The sequence below is a fragment of the Salmo trutta genome, chromosome 21 (genome assembly GCF_901001165.1).
Source record: "Salmo trutta chromosome 21, fSalTru1.1, whole genome shotgun sequence".
Taxonomy (NCBI): Eukaryota; Metazoa; Chordata; class Actinopteri; order Salmoniformes; family Salmonidae; genus Salmo; species Salmo trutta.
This window is the reverse complement of record NC_042977.1, coordinates 9,769,215-9,784,734: the sequence shown is the minus strand read 5'-3', so window position 1 is coordinate 9,784,734 and position 15,520 is coordinate 9,769,215. Positions and strand designations below refer to the sequence as shown.

Below are 15,520 nucleotides of genomic sequence, written 5' to 3'. Positions count from 1 at the left end.
TCAGTCTGACTGACATCATTGAAGTCATTTGTGGTGATGTGAAAATGAGGGGTGGTGTACAAAACAGTCATCAGCGATTGGGTCAGCTCTATCCATCAGAGCATCAAAAAGTCAATGATCAAAACGCTTCTTTACCCAAGTGTGTTCTGGCTCTGGCCCAACCCATCAGTTTCTGGGCCCAATCAGACGGTCTAGAATGGATTTCCATTTTTAAAATCATTGGGAAGGTATTCAGATCCAGACTCATTGAGGAGAAGAAACTCTCGTCCATGGGCGGGGCGTAGCCTTTGGCCAGAGCAAGGAGTTTGGGTAGCCAGGCAACATAAGGTTAGCAGTGTGGTTAAAGTGGCACTACAGTCTTCTTTTGACGTCATTTAACACCCGATTTCCTTTAACGCCCACACCAGTAGAAATCCACTTTTTCGAGCTAAAAGACGACAGCCAGAGTTTACCCAACATCATGTTGCACAACGATTTAAGTCAATAAATCATGGTAAATAAATCATAGACACTCTAATTTACTTGTCCTCTTGCTCAGTTGTGCACTGGGGCCTCCCACTCCTCTTTCTATTCTGGTTAGAGCCAGTTTGCTCTGTTCTGTGAAGCGAGTAGTACACAGCTTTGTACGAGATCTTCAATTTCTTGGCAATTTCTCATATGGAATAGCCTTCATTTCTCAGAACAAGAATAGACTGACGAGTTTTAGAAGAAAGGTCTTTGTTTCTGGCCATTGTGAGCCTGTAATCAAACCCACAGATGCTGATGCTCCAGATACTCAACTAGTCTAAAGAAACCCAGTCTTTAATCAGAACAGTTTTCAGCTGTGCTAACATAATTGAAAAAGGGTTTTCTAATAATCAATTAGTCTTTTAAAATGATAAACTTGGAATAGCTAACACAACGTGCCATTGGAACACAGGAGTGATTGTTGCTGATAATGGGCCTCTGTACGCCTACGTAGCTATTCCATTCAAAATCAGCCGTTTCCAGCTACAATAGTCATTTACAACATTAACAATGTTAACACTGTATTTCTGATAAATGTTATGTTATTTTAATGGACAAAAAAAATTGAATTTCTTTCAAAAACAAGGAACTTTCTAAGTGACCCCAAATTTTCAACAGTAGTGTATGACCAGATTAAAAATGGTATAATTGTCTGATATGACAGCATTTTGCAAACCCACTCCCCGGTTGCCCAAAGCTGAATGGTTTTGATCATTATGTCTTGCTTCACTACACGCTCACTGCTTTGATTGGTGTAATGTTATCTAGAAACCACAAAGTGTCTATCCATGAATGAAAAGGCACCCACAAAAGAAAATTCAAGGAACGTATCCTTACATGTAATTTGCAGCGTGCAGGATCATGAGGAAAGTCATTGTTGCTTATCATTTCACTTCCCCTGTAAGCAGTGGCTGGCTTGACTTTGCTGTACCGCAGGTTGCACTGTGTAGAAAACGCATATCAGCGATCTTTCAATAGTTATCCATATTACCGGAGCTTCATTTAATTATTTCTAACAATTTCTATGGCGTAAGATGGCAACATTTTTTGCAATAACAATAGATGGTGACAGGGGTGCAACTTTCACAGGGAATGGGGGGACATGCCCCCCCACACACATTCTAAAACTGCATTTTTGTCCCCCCCAGTTTTATTATTGCACTGTGATAGGAAACGCGGCACCGGTGTGCTTTAGGACCATGCAGACGGCTCAGAGCGGTTTGGTAGGCTGTTTTCCGGTTTTAGACGGCTGGATTTAGGACTGCATGGACACCACAGAGCGTGCGGACAGGGTGGCTGTGTGAAGGCAAAGCTTCTGAAAGGCAAGGGTATAGGAACAGCACTTGCAAGATTAACAGAGGCAGCTGCTGTCTGTGTGTGTTGTGCTTTTTCTCCAAGTTGTAAAAGCAAGCAAAGCAGAAACTGGCTATTCTTTAGTTGACTGATCTAACTGGCAAGGTACAGTGGCTTGCGAAAGTATTCACCCACGTTGGCATTTTTCCTATTTTGTTGCCTTACAACCTGGAATTAAATTTTATTCTTGGGGGGGTTGTATAATTTGATTTACACAACATGCCTTTGAAGATTGTTGTGAAACAAAAAAGAAATAAGACAAAAAACAGAAAACTTGAGCGTGCATAACTATTCACACCCCCAAAGTCAATACTTTGTAGAACCACCTTTTGCAGCAATTACAGTTGCAGGTCTCTTGGGGTATGTCTCTATAAGCTTGACACATCTAGCCACTGGGATTTTCCAGCTCCCTCAAGTTGGATGGGTTCCGCTGGTGTACAGCAATCTTTAAGTTATACCATTGATTCTCAATTGGATTGAGGTCTGAGCTTTGAGTAGGCCATTCCAAGACATTTAAATGTTTCCCCTTAAACCACTCAAGTGTTGCTTTAGCAGTATGCTTAGGGTCATTGTCCTGCTGGAAGGTGAACCTCCATCCCAGTCTCAAATCTCTGGAAGACTGAAACGGGTTTCCCTCAAGAATTTCCCTGTATTTAGCTCCATCCATCATTCCTTCAATTCTGATCAGTTTCCCAGTCCCTGCCAATGGAAAAACATCCCCAAAGCATGATGCTGCCACCACCATGCTTCATGTGTTCTCGGATGTGTTCTCAGGGTGATGAGAAGTGTTGGGTTTCCGCCAGACATAGCGTTTTCCTTGATGGCCAAAAAGCTCAATTTTAGGCTCATCTGACCAGAGTACCTTCTTCCATATGTTTGGGGAGTCTCCCACATACCTTTTGGCGAACACCAAACGTGTTTGCTTATTTTTTTCTTTAAACAATGGCTTTTTGTCTGGCCACTCTTCCGTAAAGCCCAGCGCTGCGGACTGTACAACTTAAAGTGGTCCTATGAACAGATACTCCAATCTCCGCTGTGGAGCTTTGCAGCTCCTTCAGGGTTATCTTTGGTTGCCTCTCTGATTAATGCCCTCCTTTCCTGGTCCGTGAGTTTCAGTGGGCAGCCCTCTCTTGGCAGGTTTGTTATGGTGCCATATTATTTCCACTTTTTAATAATAGATTTAATGGTTCAACGTTTCGGATATTTTTTTTAACCCAACCCTGATCTGTACTTTTTCACAACTTTGTCCATGACCTGTTTGGAGAGCTCCTTGGTCTTCATGGTGCCGCTTGCTTGGTAGTGCCCCTTGCTTAGTGGTGTTGCAGACTCTGGGGTCTTTCAGAACAGGTGTATATATACTTAGATCATGTGACACTTAGATTGCACACAGGTGGACTTTATTTAACTAATTATGCGACTTCTGAAGGTAATTGGTTGCACCAGATCTTATTTAGGGGCTTCATAGCAAAGGGAGTGAATACATATGCCCGCATCACTTTTCTGTTTTTAATTTTTTTGATTTTTTTTTAAATAAGTTATTTTTTTAATTTCACCATTTTGGAATATTTCGTGTATGTCCATTACATGAAATCCAAATAAAAATCGATTTAAATTACAGGTTGTAATGCAACAAAATAGGAAAAATGCCAAGGGGGGATGAATACTTTTGCAAGGCACTGTAGGTCTCCATAGCCTTGGTCTCCGGACCCGACAGAGTCCCCGGGGTGGAGTAATGCCTGGGAGAAGGTCAATCCTGCAGTCATATGGTCGGTGCGGCGGATGCGAAGTGGTCCGGGACTTACTGAACACTTCCCTAGGAGGTTCTGGTACTCCACGGGAATGCCGGAGAGGTCCGGGGCAACTTCCGAGCCCCCAGGAAGACGTCCCGGGGCAGGCTGCGCTGACTTCAGGCAATGGGTGTGGCAGAACGGGCTCCAGCCCATGATGTCAGCAACAGACCAGTCCATAAGGGGATTGTGTTGCTGAATCCAGGAGAATCCCAATACCACGGGGACCTGAGGAGACTTAATGAGCAGGAATTGGATTGTCTCGCTGTGGTTCCCTGACACACGTAGGTTGATGGGGATGGTATTGTGGGTGACCCGGCCTATACAGCACCCGTCCAGTGCTCTAACGTCCATGGGAATGGAGAAGGGCTGAGTGGTTATGTCCAGCTCGGAAGCCAGGCTAGCGTCCATAAAGCTCTCATCGGCACCAGAGTTGATGAGTACCCAGGAAGATTTCAACTGGTTCCCCAACAGCAAAATGCCTCGGAGGCGAGGTGGAATCCTTGGATGGGTGAGTGAAACTAATCTCCTCTCCTTCCTACATTCCCGTAGTCGCTCATCGATCCGAATGGCCGAGGCGATGAGCGAGTCAAGCTCCGTCAGTAGTTCCCGGGCTGCAAGCTCGTCCTTTACTTCCTCCAATACTCTGTGCAGGAACATGTCAAACAGCGCTTCTGGGTTCCAGACACTCTCAGCTGCCAACGTGCAGAAATCCCCCGCATAGTCTGCCACACTATGGGAGTCTTGCCGAAGCTGGAGTAACTTCCGGGCAGCCTATCTCCCGGACAACGGAGCATCGTTGTCCATACTGCCTGAGCCCAAGCTGCAGCCCTCCCGGACATCAGCGTGATGAGGTACGCTATCTGAGAGAGGTCCGAGGGAAAGGAGGAGGGCTGCAGCTTGATGATGAGGGAGCACTGAGCGAGAAACGCCCAACAGGTGCCCGACACTCCATCAGAGCATTCCGGGGGAGGTAAGCGGGGTTCCCGGGAAACCGGGGTGACCGGGGAGGTGGCGCTGCTAACAGACAGGTTACTGAGGGACTGGGAGGTTACCGTCGTGTTACGCTGCCTAACAGACAACCCGCGGAATTTCTCCAGCAATCTGTTCAGCGCTTGGTCATGGTGTTCGGCCAAGGTCTGGAACCCTTCCATTAGACCACAAAGCAACTCCTTGTGCGTTCCTATGGTGGCTCCTTGAGAGGAGATGGCGTTGCGGAGCTGGACCGAGTCTGCTGGGTCAGTCATGGCCAGTTCGTACTATCACATTTCAGGTAAGACCCAGGATGCAGTCAATGTCGAAGTAACAAAAGTGTATTACTAGGACAGGGGCAGGCAAAACGACAGGTCAAGGGCAGGCAGAGGTCAGTAATCCAGATAGGGTGCAAAAGGTTCCGGAACGGCAGGCAGTCTCAGGGTCAGAGCAGGCAGGGGTCAATAATCCAGTGTGGTGTGGCAAGGTACAGAACGGCAGGCAGGCTCAGGGTCAGGGTCAGGGTAGGCAGAATGGTCAAAACCAGGAAAAACTAGAAAATAGAAACTAGAACAGCCAGGAGCAAAGGCAAAACCGCTGGTAGGTTTCACAAAACAAACTGGCAACAGACAGAGAACACAGCTAGAAATACAGTGGGGATAATGGGGAAGATTGGAGACACCTGGAGGGGGGTGGAGGCAAGCACAAAGACAGGTGAAACAGATCAGGGTCTGACAGGAAATTGACAGATACAATGATGCAATGCCTATGGTTGCAACTTGTCAATTCCAAAGACCAACACACAGTGTAGAGCGCGCGACAGACAAGTAATAGCCTATCCAAAAGAGTAGTGTATATTCATCTTCACCTGTAATATTGGTAAATATAAAAAATAAAGACAATTTTAATTTCCAATATTCTCCCATTCTTTATTACCAAGTAAACCAGGTAAAGTTATCACATTATATTCATTTTTTTTATATTTTCACTCTTAAAATCTTTGGATGGGAAATTTACATGAAATGTGTCCTATGCAGTGAATAAAATACAGTCAGGAAAAAAAAAAAATTCATAGAACAAAAACATACAGAAAGTCTTACTGGCTGGAAATATGCTAATCCAAAATAAGGCAAATAATAAAACATGTAAGCATTATTGAAACCTTTATAAATTGCTGCTTCAACATATCCAGAGAGAAGTTTGATATTTGTGCATTCTTTTTTAAGGACCAGTAAGGCTCAAACAAAGAAATAAAAGTTTGCAACCAGGACTAAAAAGTAATAGTACCATAGTTAGTGATAATATCAAGGACAAAAAGCGATGTTTGTCATTGTTTGTGACTCCTTTTGAATATATTGATTTGGAAATGAGTAATAACATCTGAGGTAATGTAAGGCTATTAACATTATAATGACGTGAAAATGCATAAAATAACACTAAACATTTTCTCCTTGAGATGGGCAGGAGAATAACAATTATAGTTATGCAAAATAATTTGTTGTTGGTGTAATAAAGTTAATATTTAGTTAAGAGTAATTAACACAATTCTTAGCATATTTATATGTTGCCTTTTTATGTAATACACATGATTTCAAGTATTCTATTTGTGACACTCATTTGTATCACAGGTTGATGGTCACTAGACTGGATGCTGTATTTTATGTATGAAACTCGTATTGTTGATAATGATTGACGTCAGACTGGAGCTACACTGAGCCGAGGACACACAGATATTATACTGATGAAATTATGAACATTGTGTGATTTTGTAGCAGCTGGCAAAGTCACTGTCTTTTGTCGTGACTTTGTAGAAGCCTCTGGCTGTTGTTTAGAGAACATCGGTGCTACCAGATTAGAATTTAAGGGTCTGCTTAGAGAAGGGGAATTAGAAATGTCTCTTGGCTTCTGCTCTGGAGATGTTCTCCCTTAATTCTTGTAATAAACTAAAATGATTTGGATTGATATGATCAATGACTGTTCTCCCTGTTGTTCACCTGGAAAACCCCATGTACTGAAATCAGGAGAAAACATAAGAGGATGTTAACGGCAATATATCATGGAAGTGTGATAATCTTGTTGGGATTCATGCCAAAGGTCAAAGCTTTAGGTGAACGGTCAAACACGAGGAAGTGAAGGCAATCACATAGTACACTTACTATATAAAAGGCATAGATCTGAATTAGCCTGGTTAAACTAGACTGAATGCTACGTTCACTACTGTTTGGTTTAACCAGGCTAGGTTGGAATAGCGTTGGATAAGGAGGTGACTCTTGATGGACATTTTATCTTCTTTTCCATATTGTGTGCTGCTGTGCGTCCTAAATGTCTTGAAATAAATAGTATTGTGTTAAGAGTAAAATGTAACCAAAAACAACTTTTTGAGTAACGCAGATTTCATGCTGTACCTTTGAGTTTTTTTTTTTTTTTTTAAGCATGGACAGTCACAGTATATTACAAGAAGTCCATGTTAGAAATTAAACTTGAAATGGTCATTTTTAAAAATGGTTATGTATCGTGAAGGCTAACATCACCATATAGCATAACTCTTATTTGACAATACACAGAAACATCCATATGTCCAAAGGGAAACTTCTTTCATATTTACACTTTTTTACAAATTGATTTTCAATATATTGCTATTAGAAAATGATAAAACACCTATTTACTCCACACGGTGGAAAAACAACAAAAGAAACATAACATTAGGGGCTTCCATTACATATACGTACATTAGTATTCTATTTTAGATAAATCATTATTGTAGCACTTTTTCATCTTCTTTGCTGTAGTTTGGTTATACTTCCCAGTGGCCCAAACTGGTTCAAACTGGTTGAATTGACGCCATAAAGAAGGAATTTCAACCAGTTTCGGCGTAATTTCAAACAGTTTCTCATTGTAATGATGTCATTTCAACCAGTTTTGCTTGGTTAGGCCTCCTGGAGATGAACACAACTCTAAGGGACAAACAGATCAGTCATTTATCTGGTTCAAGGCAACTCTACTATCCAGCCTGCAAGGCAGCCTGCTTTGTTTTTGTCATCCACAATCAGGTAAACAATGTGAACCATTACATTAACCACTTGACCTCCCAGCAAACACACAACCACCACATACATAATGTCTCCACGTTGACTCCAAGTTGTGGGCCTCAACCTGCTGGTACAGTACCAGCTGGTACCATATTAGTTTTACCAACCCGAGAAATGAAGAAAAAAAAAGCATCAAATAATACAATCTAAATGTCCTCATAGCGAATTATCAATGAAGGTTAACAGTATCTATATCTTTTCACATAAATCTGTCCAGTGAATCTTCCATCATCACTCATTCACACATTTCTTCTCACAAATAAAACTGGATGTGGTGCCAATGATAAATGACTTTGATAAACGTAAGTGTTGAATTCATTATCTTTGCCTCGACAACCCTCAAGGTGCACAGAACGGAAAAAGGCTGTACTACTTGCATAAACCCCAACAGTGAGACTACTGTATTGAGCGTGTTAAAACAAAGTGATACCCTGGTGAACTTTGTGAATTACATCACATCCTGTTGTTGCTTCTATCCCATCATCCACCCTTCCCTGCTCAAGTGTAAGTTTTCAGTTGTTTTTTCAGTTGGTAGCTTGTAGCTTGAATGAAGAATCTGTAGTAGACGCTCATCATCCTCACAATCAAAAGCCATTGTATGGGTGAAAGGGTGTCATTTTACAACAGTAGTGACTAGTTGTCCGCCAGATATTTCCCTGTAAAGAAACACAGAGTATTCAATCAAGGGAATTTCAACTATTGCCAAAGTGTTGTCTTGCCTTGTTTGCATGGTAAGGCAACAATGTCACATTCAGGATTAGGAACGGTATAATTTCAATTCAGTTTCAAATAAGGGCCCAAGATTGGCATCCCAAAATGTGTGACAATGACCATGGGAGATGACAAGACAGCACAAACAGATCTGTGATCAGGCCAGTATTTTCATGCTTCCCTCACACACAGACACTGACCTGCTGCAAATCTCTTTTTGACCAGCGAGAGCCTGTAGCCTGCCCCCACCAGCTGGATGTCACAGCCTGACAGAGTGCTGCCCTCACTGGTGAAATGCACCGCCAACTGGGATGGCTTACTGGGACCCTCTGTCAACTGGAACCTACCCAGTAGAGCACCCACTCCTATAGGAAAGAGAATGATGATGATGATGATGATGGTGATGGTGACGATGAAGAGTATCATTCAGATTATGAAGATAAAGTTGGGGCAGATGAAAACAAAGACAATAAGGAAGAGGAGGAGGACAGGATAGGAGAAGGAGGAAGAAGAGGAGGAGGAGGAAGACAGGAAAAGTGAAAGAGGAGGAAGAGGATGAGGAAGAGATAAAGGAAGATCACCTACCTCCATTTTCAGACCTCTGGGAAAGGCTTGGTATCTTCCATAGAATTTTCTGCTGCTCTGGTTTCCTTAGAGAGAAAACAAAATAGTTATAGTTGCCTACTTGCCATTATTATTTCAAGTACATTAACCTGAATTTTTTTTAAATTTTATTAAAATAACAATTCTAAGATTAAATACATTTTAAAAGAATCTCAGGTCAGCAATTCAGCATCCTTACCAGGTAGCAGTGGGGATCATGGCTTGGAGCTTGTGCACGCCCCCGTCCACAGGGACCAGGAAGTGGATGTTGTGGAGGGGCGAGGGGGCCGCCATGGCATCCATGTTGTATTTGTAGTCTATCCTGAGATCCGTGCTGGTGGCATCGCCACGCCAACTCACTGCCAGGTTCAGGGGAGTCGACTGGATCCCATCGGCTGCCACCTGAGACAGAAACTCACACACACAGTATTTTGCATTTGTTTAACAATTCTATGTAATTGTGACTATATACAGTATATGTAATAATATGTAATAATATGCACTATGCAGATGGTCTCACCTGATATTTGATCATGTCCACATTATAGTAGGTTGCTTGAGGCTTCTGGTCAGCCACTCTCCTCAGGTGGCTCATCAGGTTTGGCATATTTACCCAGAATTCCTTGGTGTCCACATTGGACATGGTGGTGTCACTGGAAAGAAATACATGACATTGGGCATTTTAGATTTGGCCACAATCCATGCTACATGTTTTACATTTTTATAATCCTTGCCCAAAAACAAATGAGTGAGTCAGTGTACTGTACAGTAAGCCTTACCAGCACAGTAGCTGTGGATTGGGGAGGACCTGCTCAAGCCGGCTGTAGTTGCTGATGCTGAAGGTGAGCACAGGGGCTGACGGGTGGCTAGCAAAGTGCCTGGTGATGCCCGCAGGGAAAGACAGCACCATCTCCCCAGTGATCTTTACCACACACCTGAAAAACGGAGAATAGAGCCACCTCAGTGCTCAGAAATGGGTCAAGACAAAAAAGAAAAGAAAAAGACAAAAACTGCAGTACCCAGAATCCTTAGGGATGCCACAAACAAGCAAACTACATTTCACTACAAAATATCCACATTCTCAGAACAATCTAGGCAAAAAAATGAATTTCCCTGTGGGCACAGCAAAAGGGGACAATAAATAGGCATAGCTGCAATGTGATAATATATATCAACAACAATATCATAGCCATCTTACTTGTTGCATTTATTCTGATGAGGGTCGCTTTGCCGGCTGAAACATCATGTTGTCATGAATTTGCATTCACATCAGTATTGACTTTGATTCACATCAATGTTGTTATCGATAATAGTATCAATGTTGCTACTTGTGTAGGCATTAGCCTAGCATTGAAATGAGAATGTAAGCCTATTTCTATTGCTACTTGTGTTACCATTAGCCTAGCATTGAGAGGAATGCTAGTCTTACTTGCTGGGGTCGGCTCCTTTGAAGTAGGCGTTGATGGTCTCGGTGAAGGCAGCCGCCACAGGCAGAGTGTCCTGGGCTCCCATGGTGAGTGGGCTGGGTCCTCTGGAGCATCCTGACACACACACACACACACACACACACACACACACACACACACACACACACACACACACACACACACACACACACACACACACACACACACACACACAGACAGACACAGACACAGACACAGACAGACACACACACAGTTGATTACTATAGAAAGACACTAGCTCAGTACTTTTAGCACTTCCTGTGTCTGTAACGGCCTACTGACATGGTCAAATGAGCAGACATGCGTAAGGAAGGGGAGATGGGAAGAGCATAGAAATGGCAAGAAAGACGATTTGGACAGATCATAGAAAGGGATAAAAGGACGAATGAAGAGGATGCTTAAAGAGACTACAATAGCATGGACAACCAGAGTAGTGCAGTACAACACAGTAGCCTCCATACACTGGTACTGGGTCATATTTATTAGGAACCAAACGGACTGAAAGAGACTTGTCCAATAAGACATGCTATTTTTCCTTTTCCGTTGCACATTTTTGTTGTTGTTTGCAGTGTACCCGAATGAATACGACCCTGGTACGACTCACCTTCGAAAGACAAATAAAACCGGCCATGGTCAAACCATACCATGGCTGGCTGTTTTTCCTCTGTGTGTGCGGGGAGGGTTAAAGGACATGGGGGAGAGGCAGGCAGGAGGAGAGGAAGAGAAGAAGAGGTGGATGAGTTACTGGAGGTGTAGACCCATCACAAGACACTGAGGGCAAGGCCAGAGGGAGCTTTTGCGTGATGGATAGATAGAAAGTGAGAGAACATCAGATTGTGCATGGTATACCATTGTGTGTTTAGGAGGGTGAAGATGACGAGGGGTGTGCATGTATGCATCATTATGTACAGGGTACATGCTTCCATTCTCCACAGTATTTAACCAGGTTGTACCGTTATGGTGAAAAAGGCCTGTCCTATTATGGTCAAAATACCTGTTCCACCAAAAGCCAAATTTTATGCTTCAAATTTGAGCATACCACCACTCACAAAATGACAAAACAATGAACAGTTCATTATGATGAACACGGAATGTATTAACACCAGAGACATACACTGAGTATATAAAACATTAAGAACAGGTCAAAGCTATGATCCCTTATTGATGTCACATATTAAATCCACTTAAATCAGTGCAAAGAATGATTTTTAAGCCCTGCTACAATTGAGACATGGATTGTGTATGTGTGCCATTGAGATGGTGAATGGACAAGACAGAAAATGTAAGTGCCTTTGAACGGGGTATGGTAGTAGTTGCCAGGCGCACCGCTTTGTGTCAAGAACTGCAACGCTGGTGGATTATTCACTCTCAACAGTTTCCCATGTGTATCAAGAATGGTCCAACACCCAAAGGACATCCAGCCAACTTGACACAACTGTGGGAAGCATTGGAGTCAACATGGGCCAGCATCCCTGTGGAATGCTTTCGACACCTTGTAGAGTCTATGCCCCGAAGAATTGAGGCTGTTCTGAGGGCAAAAGGGGGGGTGCAATTCAATATTAGGAATGTGTTCCCAATGTTTGGTATTCTCAGCGTACACAGGTGAAGGAGGTGTTATGGAGGATGGTAGTACCTGTGGTGGATATGTTGAGTTCTCTCCCCAGGGTGGGTGTGGAGGCTGCGCTCAGTGAGGTGATGGAGGAGATTGAGGAGGAACTCTCGGCCCGGGCCAGGGGGGCGAAGGGAGGAGGGCTGCCGGAGACTGGGGGGCTGAAGGGTCGAGTCTGGGGGACGGGGTGAGAATATCAGTAGCCCGCTCCTGTACCAAACTTTTTAAAACACATTGTAATGTTAGCATAGTAACCGCAGTTAGGTTAAGTAGTACCTCTAACTTTGTGGAAATCGGTTGAAGAAAAAAACGAATAATGAGAGTCTAATAAATTCTAATGGTATCGATCAGAAGTCTAACACATGTAAGAGTATACTGTAGGTACCATACCAGGTCTCCTATTGGTTTCCCAGGGGGCAGTTTGGGTCGAGAGGAGGGCCTTGTAGGAAGAGGGGGAGGGATTGGACTGCCTCCTGACAGGGGCGTGGAAGGACGAGCTGGAGAGGAGGGGCCTGCACAGGGAAAGAAAGGCATGTGACATGAGGAAAAATGTCCCCAATTTAGAAGTGTTATGATCAGCTAATACTTACACTATATAGAGTACATGACCATCTAGATCCGATAGCAAGTGACCACAAGTAATAGATGTCTACAAATTACAGTTTCACTACGATCGGACTACCCATTCTAATGATTGTATTTCTATGTTTTCCTACAGTTGTAATCTACCCACTCTATCTATGTTTTTCCTACAGTGGTACTCACCACTGCCTGGGTAGGGTCCGGGGGAGGACACCATGGACCTGTAGGTGAGCGGGGGGAGTGGGGGCGGCGTGCCCCTGAAGCCTGGGGTCAGCCCAAGGGGCGAGGCCATATAGTCAGGCTGCTCTTCCCTCAGGAACGCCAGAGGGGAAGGGACACCCGCCCGAGGGTAGCGCTCCACAAGCAGGGGGGGAGGGATGGGACTGGTAGGGGCAGGGGAGTACTCCAGTGAGCCAGAGGGAGCAGGGGAGTACCCCAGTATCTCATCATCCAAAAACAGACTAGGATCGATGCCGATGCATGGCAGAGAGTCCGGGGGAGAGAAGTCGGGAGGCAGGGGAGGAACGGGTTCATCTGGAGGAGGAATAGAGATAATGGAGATGGGAGAGTCGGGGGGAGAGGAGAAGGGCGGCGGGGAGGGGGGAGGCTCATCCGGAGGGGGGCCCGGGGAGAGGCAGGGGGAGTCTGGGGTGGAGGAGAGGGAGTGGGGCGAGTCGGAAGGAGGAGAGGCAGAGGGCGGAGGCGGGGCCGGTTCGTCTGGTGGGGGCGGTCTCTCGCTGTTGAAGCTGATCCATCGGGGCGAGTCCCTGTCCTCACTGGTCTGGGAAGATTCCATGGTGCCGAACACGTTTTCCAGGTCAGGCACAGGGGAACCTCTGTACGAGGCTGGGGATTGGACATTCAGGTAGATAGGGTTGGGGCTTGGGACTATTCTCCCATTGGGTAAATCAGCTGTGGAAAAAAATTGTTCAGAGATCTTGCTGATTTAAAGTGGCCCTTCTATCAATGCTGTCCAAAGAACAACGAGATTCACTATGACAACTGTGCACGAGGCATGGTAATATGGAAGCTGATTCATTCCAAAACAAATACAAATAAAACCATTTAAGTTTTGGAATGAATCTGCTTCGATATGGGAATTATGGTCATTGGCAGAATAATATTACCGGAAGAATCAGTCAAAGAATAGCCTTGACTAGCTGCTGGGATGTTCTTGGGAGGCAGTGGAGGAGGAGCTACAATGAGAGTGACACTTGGTCAAAGGACTTGCATTTTGTACAATAGTTAGTCTACAGTACTACGGTACTAGAGAGGGTGACACTAGGTCAGTCTATAGACTTACTATAACACTTAGTAACACAATTGACTTAAACGTTTGTCTCAAACTGGCGGGCCAGATGTGGACCACAAGCCGATTTAATGGCCCGTAGATGTCTTAGAAATATAGTAATCTAAAATCACAAACATGACTGATGAATGATAGTTTGGGCTTACCTCCTGTGGGAAAGGATCTGGTCAGAGGGGAGTCAGGGTATGGTCTGGAGTCACACCATGCATCGGCCTCTATGCAGACCACTATGATAAAGCAAGACATGATATCAAACTTGATCAAAAGTTTATCGAACTTCAGTGGGAACATAAGGTATCATGCACAAATATATCCCACACAGCCAGACCAGGCACTGTTGGGTGATAATACAGCTACAGATAGTAGTATTATTATGATTAGGAGCTATCAACCAACATACCACTGTAATAACACATAGCTAAAACCCATGCAACACAAATACACATATGCAGTCAGAAAGACTATTTTTGTGAGAGTTACCATCATTTCTGTTACTATCATATCTGGGTGTCTCATAGGTCGTCTCCGGAGGAAGCCCGTAGAAAGCTGGGGATGCTCTGCGACTCTGGGATACTCTCTCACTGCAAGAGATGATAACATACATAAATACGATTTTATGACTCTGATATTCAAGATTTCCTTCATTTTCTTGTGGCGTGTTATTAAATTGAACTTAACAGCTTTATTTTTTCCCAATGATAATATTTAGCAGACCCATCACAAATTCTAATACAGTATGCAAATATGCTAGCCTGTTTGCATTGTTAGCATTAGCACGGGTTTGAACTCTGACCTTTGTGCCTCGAGGGCGGGGCTTGGCGTAAGGGTGGAGCGTCTGGGTCTGGCAATCTCCTCACCTGGAAAGAACAACCCAATATGGAAGGATGTATTGCAAAAGGAAAGAGCGAAATGGGATTATACTGGGAAATATAGGTTCATCTGTGGACATCGGAGGGTTTGGAGTTAAGATCAGAAAGAATGGTGGATTGGCCACTGTGGGTGAAAATCCAGCACTTGAAAAAGAGGCAATTAGGAATATATGTATAATTACTTAACTACAGGTACCGTAGATGTGTGCAAAATAGCTGTAAGTAGCAGTAGATGTATTGTTGTCCGTTAGTTTACTCCAATTAGGAAGGGATGGTAAGGTAGGCAGAAAAAAGTATAGAGAAGAAAAAAACTAAAAACTAAAAAACACTGGTACAGCGCAAAGCCTTAGCATTACAACAACCCTAGTCGCACAGTGCTCCCAAAATAAAACTCATGGTTGTACAGCAAAACATTTCCTTGCATATGCGACCGAACTGGTCGCATTTTAGAGCCCTGATCACACACATGACTAACTCCATGTATTTCTTATCATGCAGATGCTCTGGTAGAGGTTTAGGTAGGCTTACAGTACAATGGCAGGCAAAGGGGCTACCAAAACTCACTCATTGACTCCCAGTCCAGCTAAAACAGTAGCCAGTTCAGTAATGATTTTCTATATCGGGGGGTTAAACCATTACAACAATAAATACATGAATAATAAT

The 15,520-nt window shown here is 43.8% G+C and overlaps 1 protein-coding gene across 1 annotated transcript in view; it reads right to left on the bottom strand.

The window, feature by feature from the left end:
• Positions 1–5,527: 5,527 nt before the first annotated feature.
• The window catches only part of LOC115156628 (SH3-containing GRB2-like protein 3-interacting protein 1), a 35,980-nt gene continuing 25,987 nt past the window's right edge, over positions 5,528–15,520 (bottom strand). The window contains exons 10-23 of the mRNA XM_029704135.1: positions 14,782–14,845; positions 14,469–14,569; positions 14,135–14,215; positions 13,807–13,875; positions 12,863–13,591; positions 12,488–12,609; positions 12,122–12,272; positions 10,452–10,563; positions 9,802–9,957; positions 9,543–9,675; positions 9,222–9,424; positions 9,005–9,069; positions 8,620–8,784; positions 5,528–8,364 (exon numbers count right to left, since the gene is read on the bottom strand). Coding sequence (XP_029559995.1) covers positions 8,342–8,364; positions 8,620–8,784; positions 9,005–9,069; positions 9,222–9,424; positions 9,543–9,675; positions 9,802–9,957; positions 10,452–10,563; positions 12,122–12,272; positions 12,488–12,609; positions 12,863–13,591; positions 13,807–13,875; positions 14,135–14,215; positions 14,469–14,569; positions 14,782–14,845 — 2,174 coding nt within the window. The 3' untranslated portion in view covers positions 5,528–8,341. The remainder of the gene's footprint in view (positions 8,365–8,619; positions 8,785–9,004; positions 9,070–9,221; positions 9,425–9,542; positions 9,676–9,801; positions 9,958–10,451; positions 10,564–12,121; positions 12,273–12,487; positions 12,610–12,862; positions 13,592–13,806; positions 13,876–14,134; positions 14,216–14,468; positions 14,570–14,781; positions 14,846–15,520) is intronic.